Source organism: Tripterygium wilfordii, chromosome 14, assembly GCF_013401445.1.
Source record: "Tripterygium wilfordii isolate XIE 37 chromosome 14, ASM1340144v1, whole genome shotgun sequence".
NCBI classification, from domain to species: domain Eukaryota; kingdom Viridiplantae; phylum Streptophyta; class Magnoliopsida; order Celastrales; family Celastraceae; genus Tripterygium; species Tripterygium wilfordii.
The window spans coordinates 5,289,939-5,315,466 of NC_052245.1; the positions used below are offsets into that span (position 1 = coordinate 5,289,939).

The following is a 25,528-nucleotide window of genomic DNA, read 5'->3' on the forward strand; positions in this document are numbered from 1 at the left end:
AGCCACAGACTCTACTCCAATCACCCCAAAATTCAGTAAATATTGCCCCAAACACAATCCACAAAATTGCACTAAAACTGTCTCCAAATACTACACATATCAAACCCCAAACCAGCCCCCAAATCAGCACCAAAACAGCCCAAACACAATTTATACTAGAGGCAAGATAATTTCAAGATTATTCCTGTGAGCTATGAAACAAACCTGCAAACTTTTGAAGAAGATACAACCCTCGATAAACAATTAAACATCCATTAAAGTGCACTTTTTTGTCCAAACACAATTAAGTACAAAGCTACCAAATTGCATAAACTTTAAAAACATTGATTGAGTTAGATATCATTTATGAATTTCTCAAATTTCAAATTCAATTTAACCCTTTCTTGATTTCCCAAATTTCAAATTCAATTTAACCCTTAGAGTTAACAATCAGCAACCATTCAATACATTACTCAATTATTATAAACACACCCCACGAATTCAAACATATAGGCAGTTTCTAGGTTCAAATTCTTACCACAATGATGAAATCCAGACACTCTTCTCATGGCTCTCCCTGTCTAATGCGCGAACCCTGGCTCCAACACTCATCAATTTGTGCTCCCTAATTCCACTGAAAATGAGAACATGTGAAGAGGATGGTCACGGCTCTGGTACTGTAATAGATTGATCCAAAACAGAGAAGGAAAAGAAGTTTCTCTGTCACAATTTAGGAAGAAGACAAGAGAGAAATTTTAGGCGTGGAGGCAGCGGCGTGGAGGAGTATTGGGCGGCACACAGGGAAAGAAAAGTAAAGTAAAAAAATAAATTAGGGTATTGTGTAGTTCAAGTAGTGACGTAACTTGGAATTTAGTCACTATTTGAAATATTAAGCTCAAATTTTTTCATTCTGACGCAATTTTTGACTTTAATTTATTTCTTTAGTGACAGAATTTGTGGCGGAAATGAAATTACTGTAAATGAATTTTCGTCGCTAAGAAAAAGCTGATGATTAGACCCATTCTATAAAAGACGTTTTTGTCAAAACTTTAGTGACGGAATTCGTGACGAAACTTTATTGCCGTCGCAAAAAATTAACAACTAGTGACGGAAATGTATTTTCGTCGCTAGCAAAAACCTGATGATTAGACACTTGATGCAAGAGTTTTTGTCAGAAAATTTAGCGATGGAATTGGTGATGGATAGTTTTTTCGTCACTACAATTTGGGACGGAAAATGATTTTTTTTCGCAAAATAGCTACCCCTCTGACACCCTACGTGGCAGCTTGTCTTCTCAGACATATTCGTGACGGATTCGATGACGAAAATTTTGTTGTCACTAATATTAGTGATGAAATTACGCTACCGTTGCTAATCCGTCACTAAATTACGCACTAAATTTGCGGGAATTCACGCTAAAATTTGTCACGGAATTAGTGATGAAATATTTTAGTGGTGGCAAATTCCGTCATTAATTTCATCCCAAATTGATCCTTAATAATACCGTCACTAATTCCGTCGCTAACAAAAAAAATCAGTGACGAAATGAAATCCATCACTAATTTTCGTGACAAAATTAACAGTTTCTTGTAGTGTTCACTTAAAAAAAACCACCAAATAATGCCATTTAGATCCAAATATGAAGGCAACTGAGAATTAAAATAACATCTATTTACACTATTGTATCAAATTTCAGTACAGACATCAAAAATCAATTTAAAGATCGAAAAACTTACTTATTATTAGTTGGGTGGATTTTTCTTGTTGATGAGGGTCCGAAAATCAAGGTTATTTCCCTGCCAGTGAAATCCTCTTCAAATACTCCATGGATGGGAAGCTTTCGTGTGAAAATTTGAGAAGAAAAACTAAATTTAGAGCTCACAACTTTGAGAGGGCTGGAACAACGAAAAATCACATTCGTCTGGAACTTTGAGAGAGCTCAGAAGATATAGGGTTTCTTCCAATTTTTTTAGAGGACAACATTTAGGGTTTTCGATTTTATGGTTATTCCGCCTAGAACAACTAAAGATTTTGTTTTTTGTTTTTGAATTTCAAAACGTATTTGAAATTGTCATGTTGGCATGTCTAGGTGGCATGACATCATGGTTAGGGAAGTTTAGGGATGTACGTATAGTAATATCGAAAATCAAGCAGCGATGAGTTTGGGGTTTCCTTTTAGTTTTGAGCAAGGTAGTCCAAATCAAAATATCATCTAAAATCGGAAGGGGACTTTAAAATCAAAATCGTAGAATCGTAGGATTGTGTATCATATAATAAATTATAATTATCAATAATATAATAAAAAAAGATATATGTCCCCCAATTACATATAAAATATTCAATAACATGTTTCAACATAAAGAAGTAAGGAAGACCTAAGTTTTTACAAAGGAAAATTTTATCTACACACCACAAAAACACTATATTGAGGTTTTTGCTTGAATAGTCTATATCGAGGTTTGTGGTTGAAAACAATTACGGAAACATGAAGCATAACTCAAAAGAATTCTCACAAGGAATCGAAATCTCTTCGGTTGTGTCAAATCATGATTTGGTTGATGATCCATCAAGTTCAAGTGAACCAGCAGATCTTGATTGTCTGTGGAATTATTGAGGATTGCAGTTGGGGGTAAAGAACAAAGAAGTAGATTTTTTATGGAAAATTTGGTGTAAACGTAGTAATCTCTAATTAAATATGTAAAAATGATTTATTTTAAATTTTTAGTTTAAGGGTTAATATGTCATTTTATGTAAGGATATTTATGTAAACTAAAAAAAATTAAAAAATAGAGTAAAAATAGTGTTTTTGTCGTGTGTACATAAAATATCATTTTTACAAATTGCGTTTACAGATCTATTTTGAATGAACTAGGCCCATACAAAATTATTCAATTCGGCCGAAATTAGCTAAAGAAAAAGGAGTGAACGAATTATACCTCTAGTAAAGAAAGCCCAAGTGTCTTATTGAGATGACAATTCATTTTAAGTCCAAAAGGTTAAAAGGCCCAACACTTCAATAAATGTAACCGAGCCCAACAACTAATATGTCCAAGTCCACCAATTTAAGACGTAAGAATGACTAGACCGGCAGCTTCATAGTAGAGCAGTGATGACAGAGACCTCTAGCCTGTTTGGCAAGGCGAACCGCAAGTAGTTCCGCAGACCGCTTTGCGGCTGCGCTCCGAGTTTTTTTAAGGGTTTCACAACGTTTTTTTTTTAAAATTATTTTTGTGTGGGGCCATGAATGATTAAAGTTTTGACGAGAGGTTCAGCTTTTAAATGTGGGTCCATGTATTTTCCAACAAATTCAGCTTTTATTTTTTACTTTTTAATTCTTTTACTAATTAATTTTTTTATTTATATAAACATTATAATATAAAACTCACTATAATATAATAAAAATATTTATAATATAATAAGTAAAATAAAAAAAAATAAAAATCGTAATAAAAAATTAATCTTATAATAATTTATACTTAAAAAGTTAATTTTAATAATAAATTATATTTATTATATTAAATTTAATAAAAAAATTTATTATAAAAATCATAAAATCATAAAATCTAATATTATAAAGTTTAAGAAAGACTTTACTTTAACAACCTTTCCGTTATGGTCAGAACTTTAGTTCGCCAAACATCTCAATATATCACACAACTTTAAGCTCAGTTTTTTTTCTACAACTTTTCCACTAGTATTGAATATCAATCTTTCCGCTCTACCAAACAGAGCCTAGATTAGAAGCTTCTAGAGGAAAAAGGAAAAGCTCTGACCTCTAAGTCGACAAGCCAAGAAGGTAAAAGCTACTAGAAGAAGAACGCTGTGGAAACCAACGAGACAGGAATCGAAGATTAAGCTTTGAATCTTCTTATCACTTTCTCTTCGTCCCTATCTCTCCACTCTATGTCCCTTCCAATTCAGTGTCCACCACAACACTGGTCTGTGCTTTCAATTCCTATTCCTCCGAAGCAAAGCCTGAAGTAGAGACTTTCACCCCTTCCACCTACATAGCTTTGAGACAATCCATAGCGAAGCCTAAGTGATTTGGTTCATATTATACTTGATTTTCACTCATAATTTTGCTTCACTCATTTGGACATCTAAAATCATGTTCTTGAGCGTCCCAGAACAATAGTGCACTAGTTCGAGGGACGAGGGAGGTAACAACGTTCTTGGTAACTAGGTTTATAAGAAAAATGGATAAATGACGTTATATCGTGTGGGCAAGTGTGGAAAGGTGATTTGTTGGAGACAAGCGTCATATTAGAAAATGTGTCATGATTAGCTGGTAAAGTAGGATCTAAAAAAAGGGAGTTCGTCCTTAGAGATGATATGTGCAGGTGTTGAGATGTTCTCAAGATTTATAAATTTAGTTGAAAGGGTCGAATATCGATGAATAGCAATAGGAATGTCTGAGAATATGGCTTGTCACCCGAGACAAGATAGGTGTGAGTTCTTAAGTGGGCCACAGGCGCTCAGTGTGCTAGGCTAAGGCCTAAGGCACGAGTTGTGATTGGTCTAACTCGAGGTTGAGACCAAGATCAAGGCTAAGAGAAATGATGAGAGCGAGACGGCGGAAGTAAGTAAGGTAAATGATATGATAGAGGTCGGCTGTCTTGGCTAGAAGGCTCATGCATGTGAACATGTCATTATGATATTCAAAATGGCTGGAAATGAGCTATCATTCCTAAGATGGCTTTGGTCTTAGTCCGTTAGTCGTGATGTAGGTGGGCTTTTAGTCTCATGTACTGGGCTCTTAGTCATACTTGATAAAGTGGGGGAAACTTTAGTCACACCCTTGACTTTACTAATCATACCCCGACTTACGTTCACTTTGCTTTGACCTTGTGTTTTTTTAGATGTGAGCTCTTTACACCTCACCCCCCTCCAACCTCTCTCTCACCTTCACCACTAGCAAGAAGACGATCCCAACATTGGAAATCATCATCTCGAGCTAGTTCGTTCAATTCAGACAAATATTCAATCCTCGTTGTATGGGCTTGCAAGAGGTCGTTCGATTCAGACCCAACATTCGCAATCGCCATCTTGAGCTAGTTCACTCCAATCCCACTCTCATTCAGTCGAGTCTCTCCTCCTTCTTGTTCTTATGAAGAAACTAGAATATTCTCTATTTATCACTCAAGCTTCATTGTACACTCCTTGATCATTATAGGGTCACTTTGTACACACAATTAAGAGTCTAAGTGTTTGTGGTTAGCTTACAAAATCACAAGAAAGTGAGGCTGGCACTTGGTAAGCCAAAACAGCCATTGTAAAGTGAAGTTGACACTTCAAACAACAGCTGGTGTAAAGAGAGAGGCTTGGCTCTTCAACAAGCAAATCATAGTGGATTCAAAATCTCAAGGAGGAGCCTTGAGGAGTGGATGTAGGACTATACAAAGCCGAACCACTATAAATCTGTTTGCACTCTCTTACCCCACTCTTTCCTAATTTATTTGTGTGTGTGCTTGTTGTATTTAATTCTAGTACTTGATTCCTACTTGAACTAACCTAGACCTCAAGCTTATATTCACTAATATCAAAGTTTCTATAAGATTTAAAGTAATCTGAAATCAGCAGGTTTAAACTCAAATTTGACATATTTTTAAAGGGTAAAACAATTCACCCCCTCTCTTGTGTTACCTAGAGTCTTTCAATTGGTATCGGAGCAAGGTTTTAAATTCTCATAAGAACTAACATTCTAGAGAATTAGATGGCTGAAGAGTTTGGAATGTCAATCAATAAACCACCATTCTTTAAAGGAAAAGACTATGCTTTTTGGAAAAATAGAATGAAGATTTGTGTACAATCAAATGACATTGAGTTATGGGAAATTGTAGCAAATGGACCATATAAACCAACAAAGCAGATCAAGAAAGGTGAAGAAGAATCAGAGATTGATAAACCTAGAAGTGAATGGAGTGAAAATGACAAGAAGTTAGTGTCCTATAATGCAAAAGCTAAAAACATATTACACTGTGGACTAAGTAGACAAGAATATAATCATATTTCTACATGTGTAACAGCTAGAGATATATGGAAGAAATTAGAAATTAAGCATGAAGGGACAAGTCAAGTTAAGGACTCTAAAATAAATATTCTTGTTCATAAGTATGAGTTGTTCAAAATGGAACCTCATGAGTCAATATCTGATATGTATGGAAGACTTACTGGTTTAGTAAATGATTTAACTGCTCTTGGTAAAGTGTTTTCAGATGCAGATCAAGTACAAAAGATCCTAAGATCTCTACCTAAAAAGTGGGATGCCAAGGTGACAGCAATTCAAGAATCAAAGAACTTGAAGACATTACCTCTTGAGGAACTCATTGGTTCTCTAATGACTCATGAGCTAAAATTGAAGGATAGAGAAGTGGAGGAAGAAGAGGACAGCAAGAAAAGAACTACTGCACTTGTTGTACAAAGTTCCCACGAAGATAGTGAAGATGATAGTGATACTGATACAGCTTTGTTGGTTAAAAATTTATGAAGTACATGAAGAAGTTTCCTAACAGAAGCAAAAGAAATGAAAAAGGTAAAACAATTGATGAAGTTGTTTGCTTTAATTGTGGCAAAGCAGGACATGTTAAAAATGAATGTCCAAGGAAGAAAAGAGCACACTACAGAGATAAGAAGAAAGAAGATAAGAAAGCACTTAAATCTACTTGGGATCCAGATTCTTCAGAGTCAGACCAATCTGATAATGAAGATATCAGGGCAAACTTTTGCCTAGTGGCTAAGGAAGAAGTTCATTCTTCTGCAGAGGTTAGTGAATCTGATTTGGACTCTGATTATGATGATATTTCTGTTGATGAATTATTTAAATCTTTCCAGGAAATGTGCAATCAGAATGAAAAACTTATCCTTGTAAACAAGAATTTGAAAAAGGAAAATGCTAGCTTGAAAGATAAAGAGAAAGCATGTCTAGAAGAAATAAGTAAATTACAAAGCAAGCTTAACAACTTAAATATAGAACTAGAGGAGCTGAAAAATTTTAAGGACATTATTATGCCTGATAATTCAGATTTGCTAGAAGAACTTAGATGTCTAAAAGAAAAGAACAAATGCTTAGAAGAATCTTTTAAAAAATTCTATGCTAGTTTAGACAAGCTTGATAACATCCTATCTATGCAAAAACCATACCTACATAAAACAGGGATAGGATACAATCCTACTAAATTGAAGGAAACATTATTAGAAAGAAGCAAATTTGATTTTAATGCCTCCACCAGCTCAGTAATTAAAAATTCCAGATTCAGGTCAAGAACTACAAATAAAAAAGTTGTCCAAATTTGGGTTCCTAAAGGAACATATGTTGTTGATACTAACCACCAAGGACCCCACAAAGTGTGGGTACCTAAATGAACACAAATTCTCTGCAGGTTTGTCTAAAATCAAGCCTTAAAGCTTGTGAATGGTTTCTGGACAGCGGGTGTTCTAGACATATGACTGGAAATCCAAAATTGTTTTCATCCTTCACAATGAAAGAAAATGGAGGATATGTAACTTTTGGAGACAATGCAAAGGGTAAGATCCTAGGTATAGGGTCTATAGGTAATCTCTCTTCATTTTGCATTAAAAATGTGCTCTTGGTAGATGGTTTATCTTACAATCTATTAAGTATTAGTCAATTAACAGATAGAGATCTTAATGTGTGTTTTTCTAAGAAAAAATGTCTTATAACAAGTGTTGAAAATGTCACTGCCCTAACTGGTTTCAGAAAAGGTAACGTTTATAAAATTGACTTGGAAATATTACATGCAAGTCCTGTAAAATGCTTAGTTGCATCTGAATTAGTAATTGAAAATTGGCATAGAAGACTTGGACATATAGGTATGAGCACCTTAGCTAAATTGACTAAAAGAGGGCTAGTTAAAGGAGTTCCAAATCTGAATTTTGTCAATAATGGTGTCTGTGATACTTGCACAAGAGGCAAGCAAGTGAAAAGCTCTTTTAAACCTAAAGATGTAGTTTCTACTTCAAGGCCATTACAACTATTGCATTTGGACCTTTTTGGTCCTAGTAGAGTAAAAAGTCTTGGTGGAAAATCTTATGCTTTTGTTCTAGTTGACGACTATACAAGATTTACATGGGTTCTATTTTTAGCACATAAAAATGAGGCCTTAACTGAATTTTCAAAACTAGTAAAGAAATTGCAAAATGAAAAGAGTTGTTGCATATCTAGAATAAGAAGTGACCATGGAGGTGAGTTTGAGAACAATGAATTTGTAAAATATTGTGATGAACAAGGTATTTCACACAATTTTTCAGTTTCTAGAACACCACAGCAAAATGGTGTGGTGGAAAGGAAAAATAGAACTTTAACAAGAAATTGGAAGAACTATGATGCTTGAAAACAATTCACCTAAGTATTTTTGGGCTGAAGCAATAAATACAGCTTGTTATGTCTCAAATAGGTTAACAATAAGACCTATTCTTAAAAAAAAAACCCCTTATGAGTTGTGGAATGGAAGACCTCCTAGAGTTGACTATTTTAAAGTTTTTGGATGAAAATGTTTTATTCTAAATACCAAGGATAATCTAGACAAATTTGATTCCAAATCTGATTTAGGTATCTTTTTAGGCTACTCACTGGTTAGTAAAGCCTATAGGGTGTTTAATAAAAGAACTAAATGTGTTGAAGAAGCAATACATGTTAAATTTGATGAATTATCTACTCTAACACCTTCTTGTGAGAAAAATGTGGATATAGTAACAGAAATTGCAGAATTAACAAACAAGGAAAAAGCTGGTACAATTTCTCCAGAGGAGGAAGATGACTCTGAAGAGGAAGTTGACATTTTTGGAACAAAGAAACAAGAAGAGAAAAATGAGTATAAAACTCATGAAAGCACAACTTCAATACCAACCATAGTAGTGGATCCAAAGAAACCAAGGTACACAACATATCATTCACCAAAAGAAATAATTGGTGATGTACATGAAGGAATTCAGACCAGAAATTCCAGGTTATCATCTCTTAATGTTTTCAATTTTGTTGCACTCATTTCTAAGATTGAACCTAGGAATATAAGTGAAGCTATGATTGGGTTATTGCCATGCAGGAAGAATTAGATCAATTTCAAAAATGTAATGTATGGGAACTAGTTCAAAAACCAGAAAATAAATCAATCATAGGTACTAGATGGATTTATAGAAATAAAATGGATGAAAGTGGTGTAGTTACAAGGAATAAAGCCAGGTTAGTTGCACAAGGTTATAATCAACAAAAAGGCATTGATTTTGGTGAAACCTATGCACCTGTAGCTAGAATGGAAGCCATAAGACTATTAATTGCATTTGCATGTTACAAAGGAATAAAATTATTTCAGATGGATGTTAAAAGTGCATTCTTAAATGGAAAAATTAATGAAGAAGTGTATGTTAAACAACCACCAGGGTTTGAAGACTTGAAACATCCAGATTATGTTTTCAAATTAAATAAAGCTCTTTATGGATTAAAACAAGCTCCTAGAGCCTGGTATGAGAAGCTGTCCAGCTTCTTAATTCAATGTGGTTTTAGCCGTGGGAAAATTGATAACACTTTGTTTATTAAGATTAAAGATCAAGATATACTACTAGTACAAATATATGTTGATGATGTGATTTTTGGAGCTACTAATGAGTGTATGTGCAAGGAATTTGCTGCAAGAATGCAGGGGGAGTTTGAGATGAGCATGATGGGTGAACTTACCTATTTTCTTGGCTTACAAGTGAAACAAACGCCTAAGGGAACACACATCAATCAAACCAAATACATAAAGGATCTTCAGATCAAATTTGGAATGGACAAAGCTAAACCTTCTCCAACTCCTATGGCAACTACAACTAAACTTGACATAGACTCAGAAGGCAATGAGGTAAATTCAAAACTCTATAGATCCATGATTGGATCTTTGCTATATTTAACTGCCAGTAGACCAGATATCATGTTTAGTGTATGTTTGTGTGCTAGATTTCAATCAAATCCTAAGGAATCACATCTAAAAGCTGTCAAAAGAATTTTTAGATACTTAAATGGTACCCCTACTTTAGGACTATGGTATTCTAGAGAATCAAACTTTGATTTGTTTGGTTTCTCTGATGCTGATTATGCAGGCAGCATAATTGATAGGAAAAGTACCTCTGGCACATGTCAATTTCTAGGAAGAATGTTAGTTTCCTGGTATTCTAAAAAGCAATACAGTGTGGCTCTATCAACCACAGAGGCAGAATATGTAGCTTTAGCAGGCTGTTGTAGTCAACTATTATGGATAAGACAACAACTAAGTGATTTTGGACTCACATATTCAAAAATCCCAATTATGTGTGATAACACAAGTTCAATCAATCTATCAAACAACCCTGTGCATCATTCCAAAGCCAAACACATAGATGTTAGGCACCATTTTATCAGGGACCATGTCATAAAGGGTAATGTTAGCATAGAATACATTGACACTACTCACCAACTTGCTGACATTTTTACAAAACCCTTGAATTCTGAGAGATTTAAATTCTTAAGACATGAACTAGGATTAACTCAAACATCTTAGTTTCTACCATGCATCATTTCAGGGGGAGCATTCAATATTATTCTTTTTGATTATTCCAAAAAGGGGGAGAAACATTGACAAACATCAAGACTTAAATCTGATTTAAGTCATACATATTTTGTCATCATCAAAAAGGGGGAGAATGTTATGATATGAGTTTTGATGATGAAGTGTGCATTCTATATGTTGATCAAAATATGTGTTCTATGTTTGCTATGCATTCTTAATTATATTCTGAACTTGTTTCTATCCTTTAATGCTTTAATTTTCAAGGCTAACAAAGATCAAGACATGAAGCTTTTAATCAAGCTTACAAGTCACTAAGTTTCAGGTTCCAGATTTCACTATGAATTGTCTTGTTGTTTTGGCCTTTGCTACTCTTACACAAGTTAGCATATCACAAGTTGTCATCCTATAAAGTCAAAGCTTGCTGAAATTCAATGAATGAGTGCAGAAAAGAAAGATTAGCAGCTGATTTGAAATAACAGCTAGCAAAGCATGCTAAAAATTAAATTATGAAGACTTTCCTTGCACCTACAGACATCACATGATCAAAGAGTTAAAGATAGCTGCAATTGTTGAAAAGAAAAGCAATGAAATAGGTGAAAGAGATAAGAAGTCAAAGGTGGCTGGAAAAGAAATAAAAGAGATGACATAAGTTGTTTGAATTATTGAAGAGATAAGAAGAAGAAATAAATGGAGAAGACAAGAAGTAAAAGACAGCTGCAAAAGAAATAAATGGGAGCTGAAATCTTTCATATCACAAAGCTTTAAAGGTCAAAAAGGTATAGCTCAATGCAACGGGCATATTTAGGAATTCTAGTGCATATAAATGCTCATACATACTTCATAGATATATACAGAACTTCATTCCAATTCTCTGAGAGTTTTACAAGCATTCAAGCCTTCATTCTTACTTAGAAAATACTCAAGCTTCATTGTACACTCCTTGATCATTATAGGGTCACTTTGTACACACAATTAAGAGTCTAAGTGTTTGTGGTTAGCTTACAAAATCACAAGAAAGTGAGGCTGGCACTTGGTAAGCCAAAACAGCCATTGTAAAGTGAAGTTGACACTTTAAACAACAGCTGGTGTAAAGAGAGAGGCTTGGCTCTTCAACAAGCAAATCATAGTGGATTCAAAATCTCAAGGAGGAGCCTTGAGGAGTGGATGTAGGACTATACAAAGCCGAACCACTATAAATCTGTTTGCACTCTCTTACCCCACTCTTTACTAATTTATTTGTGTGTGTGCTTGTTGTATTTAATTCTAGTACTTGATTCCTACTTGAACTAACCTAGACCTCAAGCTTATATTCACTAATATCAAAGTTTCTATAGGATTTAAAGTAATTTGAAATCAGCAGGTTTAAACTCAAATTTGACATATTTTTAAAGGGTAAAACAATTCACCCCCCCCTCTTGTGTTACCTAGAGTCTTTCAGTAACAACGTTCTTGGTAACTAGGTTTATAAGAAAAATGGATAAATGACATTATATCGTGTGGGCATGTGTGGAAAGGTGATTTGTTGGAGACAAATGTTATATTAGAAAATGTGTCATGATTAGCTGGTAAAGTAGGATCTAAAAAAAGGGAGTTCGTCCTTAGAGATGATATGTGCAGGTGTCGAGATGTTCTCAAGATTTATAAATTTAGTTGAAAGGGTCGAATACCGATGAATAGCAATAGGAATGTCTGAGAATATGGCTTGTCAACCGAGACAAGATAGGTGTGAGTTCTTAAGTGGGTCACAGGCGCTCAGTGTGCTAGGCTAAGGCCTAAGGCACGAGTTGTGATTGGTCTAACTCGAGGTTGAGACCAAGATCAAGGCTAAGAGAAATGATGAGAGCGAGACGGCGGAAGTAAGTAAGGTAAATGATATGATAGAGGTCGGCTGTCTTGGCTAGAAGGCTCATGCATGTGAACATGTCATTATGATATTCAAAATGGCTGGAAATGAGCTATCATTCCTAAGATGGCTTTGGTCTTAGTCCGTTAGTCGTGATGTAGGTGGGCTTTTAGTCTCATGTACTGAGCTCTTAGTCATACCTGATAAAGTGGGGGGAAACTTTAGTCACACCCTTGACTTTACTAATCATACCCCGACTTACGTTCACTTTGCTTTGACCTTGTGTTTTTTTAGATGTGAGCTCTTTACACCCCACCCCCCTCCAACCTCTCTCTCACCTTCACCACCAGCAAGAAGACGATCCCAACATTGAAAATCACCATCTCGAGCTAGTTCGTTCAATTTAGACAAATATTCAATCCTCGTTGTATAGGCCTGCAAGAGGTCATTCGATTCAGACCCAACATTCGCAATCGCCATCTTGAGCTAGTTCACTCCAATCCCACTCTCATTCAGTCGAGTCTCTCCTCCTTCTTGTTCTTATGAAGAAACTAGAATATTCTCTATTTATCACTCAAGCCTCAAACTAATTCTTAGAGGATGTACTTGTTAGAGTATAAAGTAGCTTTTGCAAATCCAAGCTAACTTGTTGACTTTCTGGTAGGGCATGAAGATTCATAGGAAGCTTATCTAGGGCACGGAGTAAGACTAGAAGAAATTTCTCATTAGATTCATCACTGTCCTTGAGGCTTTTTTGGATTCCTCGACGATTTTTTTTCCTGATTTGGAGTTAGGGAATTGGTTAAAGGAGCAAGGGTTTTGGCGAATGAAAGTTATGATTGAAGATTGAGCTCTATCCATGAAGGATTGAAGGATTTATGCTTTGGGGTGTGTTTCAAAAATGTTAGAGATTTTGGTTACTTTTGGTGTGATTAGAAATAGTTTAATTTTTTAGGGGTGCTATTAACAAGGGGTGTCTTTAGTAAAAACCGGAGTATGACTAAAGCTCTCCTAAAGTGGGGCATAACCATTTTTGGCCACTAAATTCAAAGGAAGTTAAAGTTAGATGGTATAACTAAGCACATGCTCTCTCTATCCATATATCCCTAATTTATTTAATAATATTTGCATGACTTGTACTCGCAGCAAATTGGAATAATCTGCTCTAGAGAATTCCAATGGTGCTGTCATGATTTTTTTGTAATTGCTAGAGCATTTCCAATTTCTTGCATGATATGTAATTTCTTTTCCCTATCTCCTAATTTTGCTATCTTTTTTCCTGGGTAAAAAAGGATTTTTAAGAGTTGTTTTGTGCAAATATTTTCGACAATTTCAAATTCATGTCATAAGTCATGCATGCTCATTAACAAAATGTCAAATAGTTTGTTTTGAGAAACGAGTTGTACAGATTGTATTGTATTCATAAACTATGGATTCCCCCCTTATTATGTGCGAAGAATAGCCTAACTACATTTGCAAGAGTTGTGTCTTCTTTGTATTAAGTTAAGATCCTTGAATTATTCTCACCCGTTTCTCTATTTTCAGATACTCTACCGGGTTGGGAGTGTCTGGCAGTAGCACTTAGTACATGATTTTTACTCTAGAGAAATTCCTAGTCCCATTCACTTGACTATTTACACTGGATTCATGAATGGAGAGGTTTCTGTACGTAAAAGCTTATGTTTCGGCCACAACACAATTTCTGTATGTAAAAGCTTATGTTGTGGGCTGCCAGTCTCATGACACAATTTTTGAAAATCTCTCTTGAGCAACGAACGAATTCTTAAAGTTGAGCAAGTTGGATGTAATTTTTCTTCTTCTTTCGCCCAAGTAAAACCTTTCATTAGTGTATCTCCATGTATATATATCTCATATCCTCAATTTTGTGTGCATGAAAATGTTGAGTGCAAGTAGGGAGTTGCATTCTTGATCATTTGTGGGTTAAGTTGTATGCTTTATTAACTTTATAAGTGTATCATCTTTATGTGAGTTTACAATTTACTTTTATGCATGATCTGTGAGACTGGGGGAAAATAGTTTTATAATGATTGCTTTTATCTTCTACTTTATTACCTTTCTTGCCCTTAAGGACTCTTTTATTAGGATCTGGGGATTATTTGTTTTACCCTTGCCCTAAGAGACTTAGGCAAACATAAACTTAAGAAAATTTTCTAAAATCTCTGAACATCTTTCAATATTCAGGGAATTTTAAATAAATGATGTAATTTATTTATGATTGTTTTTACTTTTGGTGGTGTCACGTGCACTTGTAATTATGCTGGAGTTGATATATGCGCATGTCAAATTTGATATATGCTTGAGCTTCATCCGCTTCATCATAAGTGGATGTTATGGTAGTCAATTAGTAGGGGATTGGGGGGCCTGCAATCTATTTCCTTAAAATAACCTATAATCTTTTTAATCACAACCCTACATTTGATCTAACGGAGGTGAAAGTGACATGTAGATAACTCATCATTTCTCTGACAAAAAACGCTAGGATAAAATCTCCCATTGATGAATGATATCTTACAAACATCAAACACTTCAACCTTACAATGAAAAACTTTCTTCTTTTACAATCCAAAATTAAGAGTACTAGAATATTATTTGAGATACAACAGTTCAACCTTACAATGATATCTCACAAACTATGGCACTATCCAAGCCTATCAGCTGGACATATCAGCTGCTCCAACAATATTTTGTGCCAATATCGGGTATGGATACCAAGTCAGAACACTTCATCGGTGGTAGCAAACCATCGAATAAAATCATAAATTGGAGAAGCAAATCATTTCACTACTAAATCACAAATGGCAAAAATCATCCGGTCAAAATCATAAACTGTCAAATAAAATCCCTAAACCAGGAAAGAAAAATTAAAAACCTAGATAAATTGATGGAAGGAGAAGCGACAATCTGCAAGTTCGAATCAGAGGAGAATCGCTTGCCCTTACCCGCTATCCATGGGAAATAAGTTTCCGGGTTGTGGCTCACCCATGAGGAGAATCATTTTCCCTTACCCCTACCAGTGAGGAATCCACTTTCAGGTCGTGGCTTCGCTGACACAAACGAAGTGATGCCAAAGATTTCAATCAAAGGGAAGAAGACAGAGAAGAAATAAAAGCGAGTTGCAAAGTTTGGGGGATTGTCGAATGAAAAGGGAAGGGAAGAAGAGGAAACGCGAGTTACAGAGTTTGGGGGATTTTACCCTAATTTTTTTTAACATAGAATTAAAATGATGAGTTATCTACATGTCACTTCCACCGCCGTTAGCTCAAATGGAGGGATGTGATTAAAAAAATTGTAGGTTATTTTAGGGAAATAGATTGTAGGCCCCCAATCCCAATTAGTAGTACCTTTTCCATGATAGGAGCTATGAAGTAACTTTGTGTTGAATGAAATGCCTTTTTATCGTATTTTACTCTTTTTTTGAATAAAACGGAATTTATTAAATTGATGTAAACAGTTCAGGGAAACCACCAATATTACCTCTTACAACCTAGCCAACAAACCCAACCTTAACCAGAGAAAACCGAGAACAGAAAAGCAAAAACAAAAATAAGAAAAGCTCAGGTCTACAGAATTATGGGAATCAGACCATCAAGATCTCTTGCCTTTCTACCCCATTCTTTGCCAAGTAGTCTGCCACCCTATTGGCTTCTCTCCAGGTATGAATGAAATCAATTGCAGTAAAATACTAAGTAAAATTTGTGATGGCATTGCAGTCTTAATCCATTGACTCAGGATTAAGGTGTCCCTTTCCAGCCAAGATGTTGAGTTGAGAGAATCTGACTCTACCCCATTGTTGTTGTCATAGGCTGCTAAAATTTCTAGGACTCTAATTTCCTTATAGCTTTTACTTTACTAGAAGTGGCATCCAGATTTCCTATAGGACCAGAGAAGATGCAAATGAAGCTCCCTTACTATCTCTCAGAATTCCACCTATTCCTACCTTGGCCATTATAGAAGAACCATCCGAATTGCATTTGACGTAACCAATAGGAATGGGAACCCATAGAGACAAAGGTCTTGGAGGTTAAGTAAGATTAGATTTGAATTTCACCCCAACACTTGCTGTCATTAACTCTGTACCACTATAAGGGATCGAAATTTTTATTGCTTTAAGCCACAACTATATCTGATGAAGAGAAGGTATAGAATATTACCCTGCTCTACTTGGATGTTGTCAAATACCAACTAATTTTTTTTACTCCACAAGGTCCAAATTACAGTTGAATACATCATGTACCAGACCTTTTTTTGCTGATGACCATGGGCATACGATGATCATTAATCTTTAAAAAGGGCTGCAATTGTACTAGAAGAGCACCAACTAATTAAAGCCCTATCAACTTAGAATATGGTACCAAATTGTATAAGCACCTTGACAGTGAAGCAGAAGACGGTCAATTATTTTTGGAGAAAGTTGACAAAAGGTACACTGGTTGTCTTCCCCAATACCTAGCTTGTGAAGCTTATCCCTGGTGTTGATCTTCCCACTAAGAACTAGCCGGCCAGATGAAAAAATAAACTTTAGTGGGGATCTTATTTATTTGCTTTGTCACGTTATGTCTTTTGTTTTAAGGTCACTTTAATCATTTCTCTTTCTATGTTGTCTTGTTTAGTGTAATCTATCTGAAGTTGTGTAGAACTGACTGTTAGAACTAGAAGAAATGCATAATTAACAAAACATAGTTTTCTCTGTATTTGATCTTTTGTGAATACAAAACTTAGATTACAGGTGCTTTTGTGTTAATGAAGTTCATACTTCTACCGTTTTTTCTTATATCATGCTAATTTAATATTAGATATTACTTGATGAGGTTCTTATAAGTTAGGGGCATACGCTCTACCAAACATTCCAGATAAGCTAGCTTATAAGCTCTAATAAATTTCAAAGTGAAACTTATTTTAGAGTTTTTCTTGTAGGCTAATTTAATATTAAATATTATTCGATGACGTTCTTTTAAGTTGGGGGCAGATGCTCTACCAAACACTCCAGATAAACTAGCTTATAAGATCTAATAAGTTTCAAATTGAAACTTATTTTAGAGCTTTTTTCTTTTCTTTTATTAAGATAATATTATAAATAAATTTTAATTGTATAAAAATATGATAATTCAGAAGTTCAAAACTTAAAATTGAAATTAATAAAAATAAAGAAATTTCCCAAAAACTAAAAAAATCATAAAATAACGAACAATAATAATTAATACAATTCTCATTTTTTGTGTAGTTTTTATTATATCTTTTAAACTAAACTTAATATATTTTTTCACATATGATAATTTAGAGGTTTATCTTTTTCATAACAACAAGAGATTGATCGGTTGACAATCGACTGGGTTAGGTATATATGTGTCCAAGGTTCGATTCCAATGGAAGCAGTGACAGATCCAGGAAATAGATTGAAAGGGGGCTTGATTAGTGATAGAGCTATAACGTTATAAGTAAATATCATATAGTTCTTAAAAAAATTTATTTAATTTGTGGTAGACGATTTTTCTTTGAATATATAATGTACGAGTGTATATCAATTAATAATTATAATTTATATGTTAACCATTTATATTATATAATTATTAGAAAAATATAAGTGTTTTTGGTAATATATACATTTATATATAATGTATAAAGAAAATTTCCAAAGACTTAAGGGGCTAGTGACTTGTGAGGAGAAATGCATGTATTTTTAGAAAGATATATAACTAATATCACATTATAAATATGGTATATACATTTCTATATAGATTAAAGTTTTTTTTTTCAAAATTTCCGTGCACCTTGAACTAGTGTGACTATTATTTTGTGTGTATATATATAGTAAGTAAAAATTTTCCAAAATTTCAGGGTATTGATCCCACTCTGAAGATAGTGTGGCTCCGCCATTGTGGAATCATATTTCTCAACGGTATTTAAAAAATCAAAATAAGGTTCAAAATGGAGCCCTAAGAATTGAAGCCTGAGATGATGAAGCGAAAAGGAGGAAACCCTAAGATTTCAGAAGTTTCCATCATCTTCTTCCTATTCCACTCCCTCACTCTATTTCCTCTTCAGTACCTCCTCCAGGGACACGATTTCTTGTAGCAGATCATGGATTCCATCATTTATAATTGTGGTGCTATGTTCTTTGGGGATGATATGATTGAACCTGTTCGAACCTTAACCTAGCAAACATGCTGGAAGAAGAAATACAGAGGAGAACAAGAAGACACACAGAGAGGAAAACTCTTCATTTCATTATCATTCATAAATTGTCTTTTACAAACTAATACGTTAGTACTTATATGAAAAGCTAACCGACTTAAATTAACTATTGTTAAGCCACGTAAGCACAAGGTAATTGGATCTTATCATGATATGGGTGTTCGATACAAGTGAGAGATCGAATCTCACTTGGAGAAGTTCTTGAAGGGGGGAGAAGGAGGATGCAAAGTTGTTGGTGAAGTGTATGGAGGAGTTGAAGAAGAAATTGTTGGAATTTGATTTGCTGAAGAATTTGTCGATACGCTTCGAAGGGCGAAGAGTCTGAGAGTAAAAGTGAATCTCTGCTTCTTCTTCTCAGTTTCATGTCTTGTTCTTGGATTGACGATAAATTTTTGGGAAATTTGTTTTTTCCATGTTTGCAATTGTCAGGCCACACCAACAGAAAAAGAATTGCAATTGATTTTTAATGCCACATTGGCATGTTGACTGTTCGAAGGGGTCAAAATCCGCCCAAATTACTAGTTTGTCACAAATTCGTACTTTTGGTTGTTAAGTTCTAACGTTTGAAGTTTCAATGACTAAATTGGATTTTGAAAAAACTTTGGGTAATGAAAAGTGTACTTAAACTAATAAGCTAGCGTCAGTTATAAGTTTCACAAAACATCTGACAGCTTATATAAGCTAGTTTATTTTTCATGACTTATAAACTAACTTATTTTGATAGCAAATAAATTCTACCAATCGAAACCTACATCATAGGTGCACATAAGACAATCCATACTATCCTCAGCAGAAGTGGTATTATATATCTCGTTTATGGCGTGCACAAGAGTTCGAGTCCCCCCAAACCTCCGCTTATGTATAAAAAAACGAGCCTTGTGGTTAGAGTTTACTCCTATTAGGTTGAGTATGACTCGTTTGTTAGAACACCAAGTTCAAGTATAGGATACTTTAAATTGAATTGTTGAGAACCTCTCAGTGAGCGACTGAAGGTCTTGATTTGTTCAGTAGCTTACCTTAAAGCTGTGTAGGGTCTTGATTTCTTCGGAAGCTTACCTTAAAGCCAACCCTAATTCAACTATAGTTGTTTGTTGCATGAAAATAATTGTTAGTGAGAGCCCCAACTTGTGGGACCAAATGGATCCCCATTAACACAATTAGGCGCCCTTATTTGCAGTAGTGAGTGATTGACCTCGTATGATTGGGACGGACGCCCAGAATGTTATTGGTGTATGTCCTTATTTGATTAGTGTTGTTGGTGTGTTCTACTTTTCCTCCCTTTTTGTCCGGAGGGTGTTCCACACTCTCTTGGTGTTGGCATAAACATGGCATTACCGACAAACCTTGCCGAGACAAGCAATTAAAAGACAACAAATCTGGGAGGATAGACCTAAATTTCACGCGTGCCCTATATTTCGCTTCTCCACTACATAGTAAACAATATTCAATGTTAGTGAAGTATCTTTAAACCTTATAAATGTCTGGGATTTTCATGGGATATGCATACTCACAGATTAAACCTACTTAAACAGGACATCCAAACAAGACAAAATTAGCACTATTTCCAATCTACACCTTTAAATCCTCCTTGTAACTCTTTGTGAATGTCCTTATCATATTTCCTTGGATCTCTGGTCAAGCCGCATGCTTACAGATTGAAGGATCAATATATAAATAAATATATATATATATACAAATAAATAAATAAATATATATATATATATATGTACATATGTATGCATGTAAGTGAATTTAAATTACATTTTCATGCATGCATGCACTCCAAGAACTACTATAAAGTTCTATGTTTTAATTTCGGAACCTAACAACTCATATTTGAGAATTGTTTTGTATTGAAGATTTAAATGAAAATACACTTAGCTACTTGCTAATGAATGCTGCTTATATAATTATTACGTTCTTTCTTTTTAATTTTGACTCTTGTTTATAATGTTTTAAAATAGGTTTTTGGTTTATATAGTTTTTCATTGTGGTTCGGACTGAAATGTGTTGATAATTAGGAAGGAAAAGATCATTAATGAATATAAGCCAAATGGCCTATATTATTTTATTAAAAATAAAATAAAAGTAAAGGAAGAACAAGGAATACTAATTAAAATTAATTAGTAGGTAATGAAGTAAATATATTATTATTATATATATACCTAGAAGTTAGAACACACCGCAGCCTGTTAGTGCCAAATGCTAGGAGACAAATATTCGGTGCTGTATATTTCGTAAATGCAAACAAACTCGGGAATTGAAAGATTTCTGTAATATTAAACACAATTTCGCACTGCATTTGTTTGACTAAGATGACAACTTAACCTCTTTGTGTGTGAGAGAGAGAGAGAGAGAGAGAGAGAAGAGGACAACCTAACCTAAATTCTAGAACACTGAACACCATCATGCATAACATATAAAACATTTTAATAAAAAAAAAACATAAAATAGTAGAATGTATTTGGTAATTAATATTAGTTTCAAATTAGTATATCTTGGTTCCAAGTGGTTTAAACTTTATACAATTATACACCAATAATTCCCATAACATTCAATATTAATTTGTTTCTCACTGGTATGATGAGTTTGTTCTATTGTGTTTTTAAGTTTCTTATGGTTGGTTTCATTGAGCATTAGAGACTGATTGTCCATGTACATTATATATTATTCTACAGCTTTGGTGTTTAGATATATCATATATATATGAGCATATATATGTAAGTATAAAAGCATTGCTTTTATGGCAATAAACATTAATTTTTGAATGCCTAACTAGCTGAAGAACAAAGCAAAAAAGTACAAAAACATTGTTTACTATACTTTTGAAGTAATCTTTATTGATCTTCCTATGACTAACTAGACACTAACATACAATGAGAACTATGAGAAAATTGGGCTTTATGGGATTCTCTGAACCAAAAAAGTGCCAAAAGACAGAAGCCAAAACAAGGTGACATAATTAAGAAAATCCAAGTTGTTTCAAACTTTTGGGTTTTGGCTGGTCATGAGTTGTCTCAATTTGGTGGCTTTTGTTTGTGTTCCCACCACAACTTTCGTGATAGTCAACCTAACTCCTAGTATCTCTGTCAGAGTAGCTGCTTTCTTTGATCACAACCCTCCAATCCAGATCAAACAATGTGAACTTTGACTTTCACTTCCTTCAATCAATCTTATTAGTATTACATCAAAAATTTGTCAGTAATCTTATGTTTTTTAGCAGATAGATACTTGGGTTACTCACATGTCCTGGTCCTTCTGTAGAGTTAGACTATTAAGACTACTAACAACATAACAAAACACAAAACCTTTCAAATAAACCCATAAATTATTAATAGAAGCAAGTGCACAAACTTTACTGAAAAACACAAAAAAAACAAAAAAAAACCCTATCTATCTATCTATCTATGCATCATTAACTAATTAATTTAACACTTTTTCACGTTCAAAATTGGAGCAACTCACTACTTGTCTGCTCTCCGACCAAAACTTTGGACTTTTTTTTTTCTATGCACTAAAAACAGGGCAAAAAACAAAACAGATCAAATCAGCACAATCCAATAAACAAATACCTGATTCTGTAACACTTTGATCATCTCAGTAAACAAAAACACAGAAGATAAGTACAAACAAAAGGTTATAAAACTTAAAAGTATTCATCTTTTGTAATATATATTTGCACACGAACTCTGCAACTTTTGAGTGCAGAACCATTTCAGAGAGAAAGTTCCAGAGAGAGATTCACAGGGATGGATCATGAAGGAATGTCAGGCTTTTGCTTTAAACCAGCTGGAAATGTTCGTGATGGTGGTGGTAATGGTTGTTCTGGAACAAAGTGTGGGCGGTGGAATCCGACAACTGAACAGGTTCAAGTTCTGACTGACTTGTTCCGAGCAGGACTCCGTACGCCGAGTACTGATCAGATACAAAAGATCTCCACTCAGCTTAGCTTTTACGGAAAGATTGAAAGCAAGAATGTGTTTTATTGGTTTCAGAACCATAAAGCCAGAGAAAGACAGAAGCGTCGCAGAGTTTCTGTCGATGATGATGACATAACTTTGATCCTTCGAGATCATGACAGGTTCTCCTCTTCAAAACGTAAGTTTCACCATCTCCCAACAGTTAACATTTTCTCTTTTTTCTTTATCAAAAAAGGGTTGAAATTCATGAATGAAAGCAGAATCTATAGATTTAAAGTTATTTTTGGCTTCTCTGAGACAATTTATTAATTGGTTGTATTGTTAGTTTTGCAGATTTTGTAGAGATAAATCATCATGTCTACGACCAGCCGGAGAGAGCGATTGAGACGCTTCAACTTTTCCCAATAAGCTCATTTGATGAGAGGGAGGCAGAGAAGCTGATGAGATTTCATGGCAATGAATCTTGCAAGGGAGATATGGGTTTTCCTTACACTAAATTTGGATCAACAGAACATCCACCATTGGATCTACGATTAAGCTTTCTGTAGACCCTAAAAAAAAACCCATCAAGTCAAGCGTCGAATCTAAAGAGATTATTTCTTTATGGTTCGATGATGATTTTGGGTAAATTAGAGGGAAGAAAGGGAAAAATGAAGGTTTGTCGTTTAAAATATATGTAGTGGAAAATGGGGGGCTCTGCATGATCATAGAAGGAACGTTAATTAGTTTTATCTCTCTGAGTTTTAGTATGTTGGATTGTATTTTTTTTAACATGAAATGCTTTGGAATATGGAATATCACTTCTTCTCATAAGAAATGTCTTGTTGAAGGAAGTGCATAAAAATACTGGAAGGAAGCTCGTCTTGGGTTCTGCTTCCATCTTTGAATCTCATGTGTAATTCGTCTTTCACACATACGCTGATACGCCTATTGTGTCTTTACACAACAAGCTACCAAACGACAACGTTTTTTCCCATAAATTTATGAATTATGTTAAGGCTAATGACATTATTTCACTATATTTTTAAGAGAAATCCTAACTTCCGCCCAACTTCATTAATGATATTAGAAAATAGAGAGGTCAATTAACAACATCAATTAAACGCAAGGGCTCTCCTTAAAATTTTACTAAGGGGAAAAAAACAGTATTTGCACTACCATCTGCATCAAGCACCTTCAATTCCTATTAAAACGAAACTCAGTTACCAATAAACACAGCTCAGAAGTAGAACAAAAATCAGCCCTATCCATGGCCTAAAAATTTGTTCCAGGCCCAATCATTCGGAACACGGGCTTTACCCACCTGATGACAAGGTCCTTGGTCGGCCCAATTCCAAAGCAGTTGAAAAAACATAAAAACAGAAAAGAAGAAGAAGAAGAAAAAAAAAAAAAGACTATAGTTCTCGCAGAAGACACAATATGATTTCGGAAATTTTTGCTTCAGCTGATTAACAAATTATAAGAGAAAGCAGAAGACGCAAATCCAGTTGCTCTACCTGCGGCGGCTGGAAGCTAAGGATACGTATAGATTTGGCATGTGTTTTCTGCTAGAGGTCAATCTTCTCAGAAATTACAGGAACACGAGTTGTGGTCTCTCAGTTCTCGCAGCCTATTAAGATTTCCTTATGCCTCTAGAAGCTTAAGCATTGAATAATATGTTTTGCACATTGAATAATATGTTTTGGAGAATTGATAAATGTTTCATTGATATGATTCGTGTATAAATATACATTAGTGTATATAAGTGTAAACTAACTCCTGGATACAAGGAGAATCTGAAATACAAAGTTTAAAAAAAATTACAAATTCAAACATATTTAAATCTAAACTAAATCCTAAGAGCAATCACAATAGTTTCCTTATCTCTATCCCTACTCTACAGTGCTATTGAGATAGGATTCCTTCTAAGATAGAAGCCCGCCCTTGAGATGATAGAAGTCCTTTGTCTGTTACTGAAATCATCAGAGCCAAAGGGCAACAAACAGACACCAAAATACATACAAATTACAAAAGCAATAGAGTTCTTGGGAAACCGACCTCTCCTCATTCTCTTCAATAAAAACACAAGCTCATTTGGAAAACTAGTCAAGTATTAGCATCTCAATTCTCTAAAGCCACCCAATACTAGCGAAATTTCAATGCGATAAAACTGAATAATCCAGGATATCACCACCCAAAACATAGAGAATCATTTCAAGCCTTTACTCATCCAATCGAATCCAAATCTCATCACAGAAGCCCATCTAAGCTTGCCATTGGCGAAGTGAAGCTCTTCAATTAAAGATAATTCTATCATTCCTAGCACACAAGCAGCTGTAGGTCTTGCCACATAACTTCTTTTTCAACTCTTTCAAATTTTGAAATTGTTGAGAAGCAACAAAAGCCCAATCCAAACCAGAAATCATTCGCAGATTATTCAACTCCCACTAATTGATAGAGATAATATCAAAGAGAGCAAATCTGGTGATGGAGATAATACAGGAAGTTAATACAGGACATTAACTTCCCTCTTTATATCTGATATCACAACAGTTTCGGGTCAACTATAGTGTTGTTACCTTTTGCAATTATTTCTTGTAAATTAGTGATCTCGTTTCCTAATATGTAAAGGAGACAGTTCACATGTTCATGTATTTAACTCATGATATACGTCTAATACAACATAGTGATTTTCACACAAAAACCTTCTATTTGTTTATGGTATCGGAGCTTTACTGTCTTGAACAGTTGACATTTTTTTGAGTTCTTCATCTCTTCCATTCTCCTCTTCATCATGTCTAATCCTCCATCATCAAACTCCACACCAGAAACTTCTCAAATAAATCCTGTTACTATCACCTCAAACATGGCCCTACATGGTTCTGCTACATCCCTTCCTGGGAATCTCATCTCACTAATTCTTCATCACAAATACCTTTCAAACTCAACAAAGATGGTGGAAATTATGCCTCCTGAAAATCGCAAATGACCAATCTTTTGTTTGGATATGGTCTTCTTGGATAAGTCGATGGATCTCTGGTGTGTCCAGCATC

At 34.6% G+C, this 25,528-nt stretch overlaps 1 protein-coding gene across 1 annotated transcript; it reads left to right on the forward strand.

Annotated features, from left to right (window-relative positions):
* Positions 1 to 22,274: 22,274 nt before the first annotated feature.
* LOC120015792 (WUSCHEL-related homeobox 7-like) lies at positions 22,275 to 23,273 on the forward strand. The gene is made up of 2 exons (XM_038868346.1): positions 22,275 to 22,674; positions 22,830 to 23,273. Exons 1-2 carry the CDS (start codon positions 22,326 to 22,328, stop codon positions 23,042 to 23,044), a joined length of 564 nt encoding a protein of 187 aa, XP_038724274.1. The 5' UTR covers positions 22,275 to 22,325; the 3' UTR covers positions 23,045 to 23,273.
* The last annotated feature ends 2,255 nt before the right edge of the window (positions 23,274 to 25,528 follow it).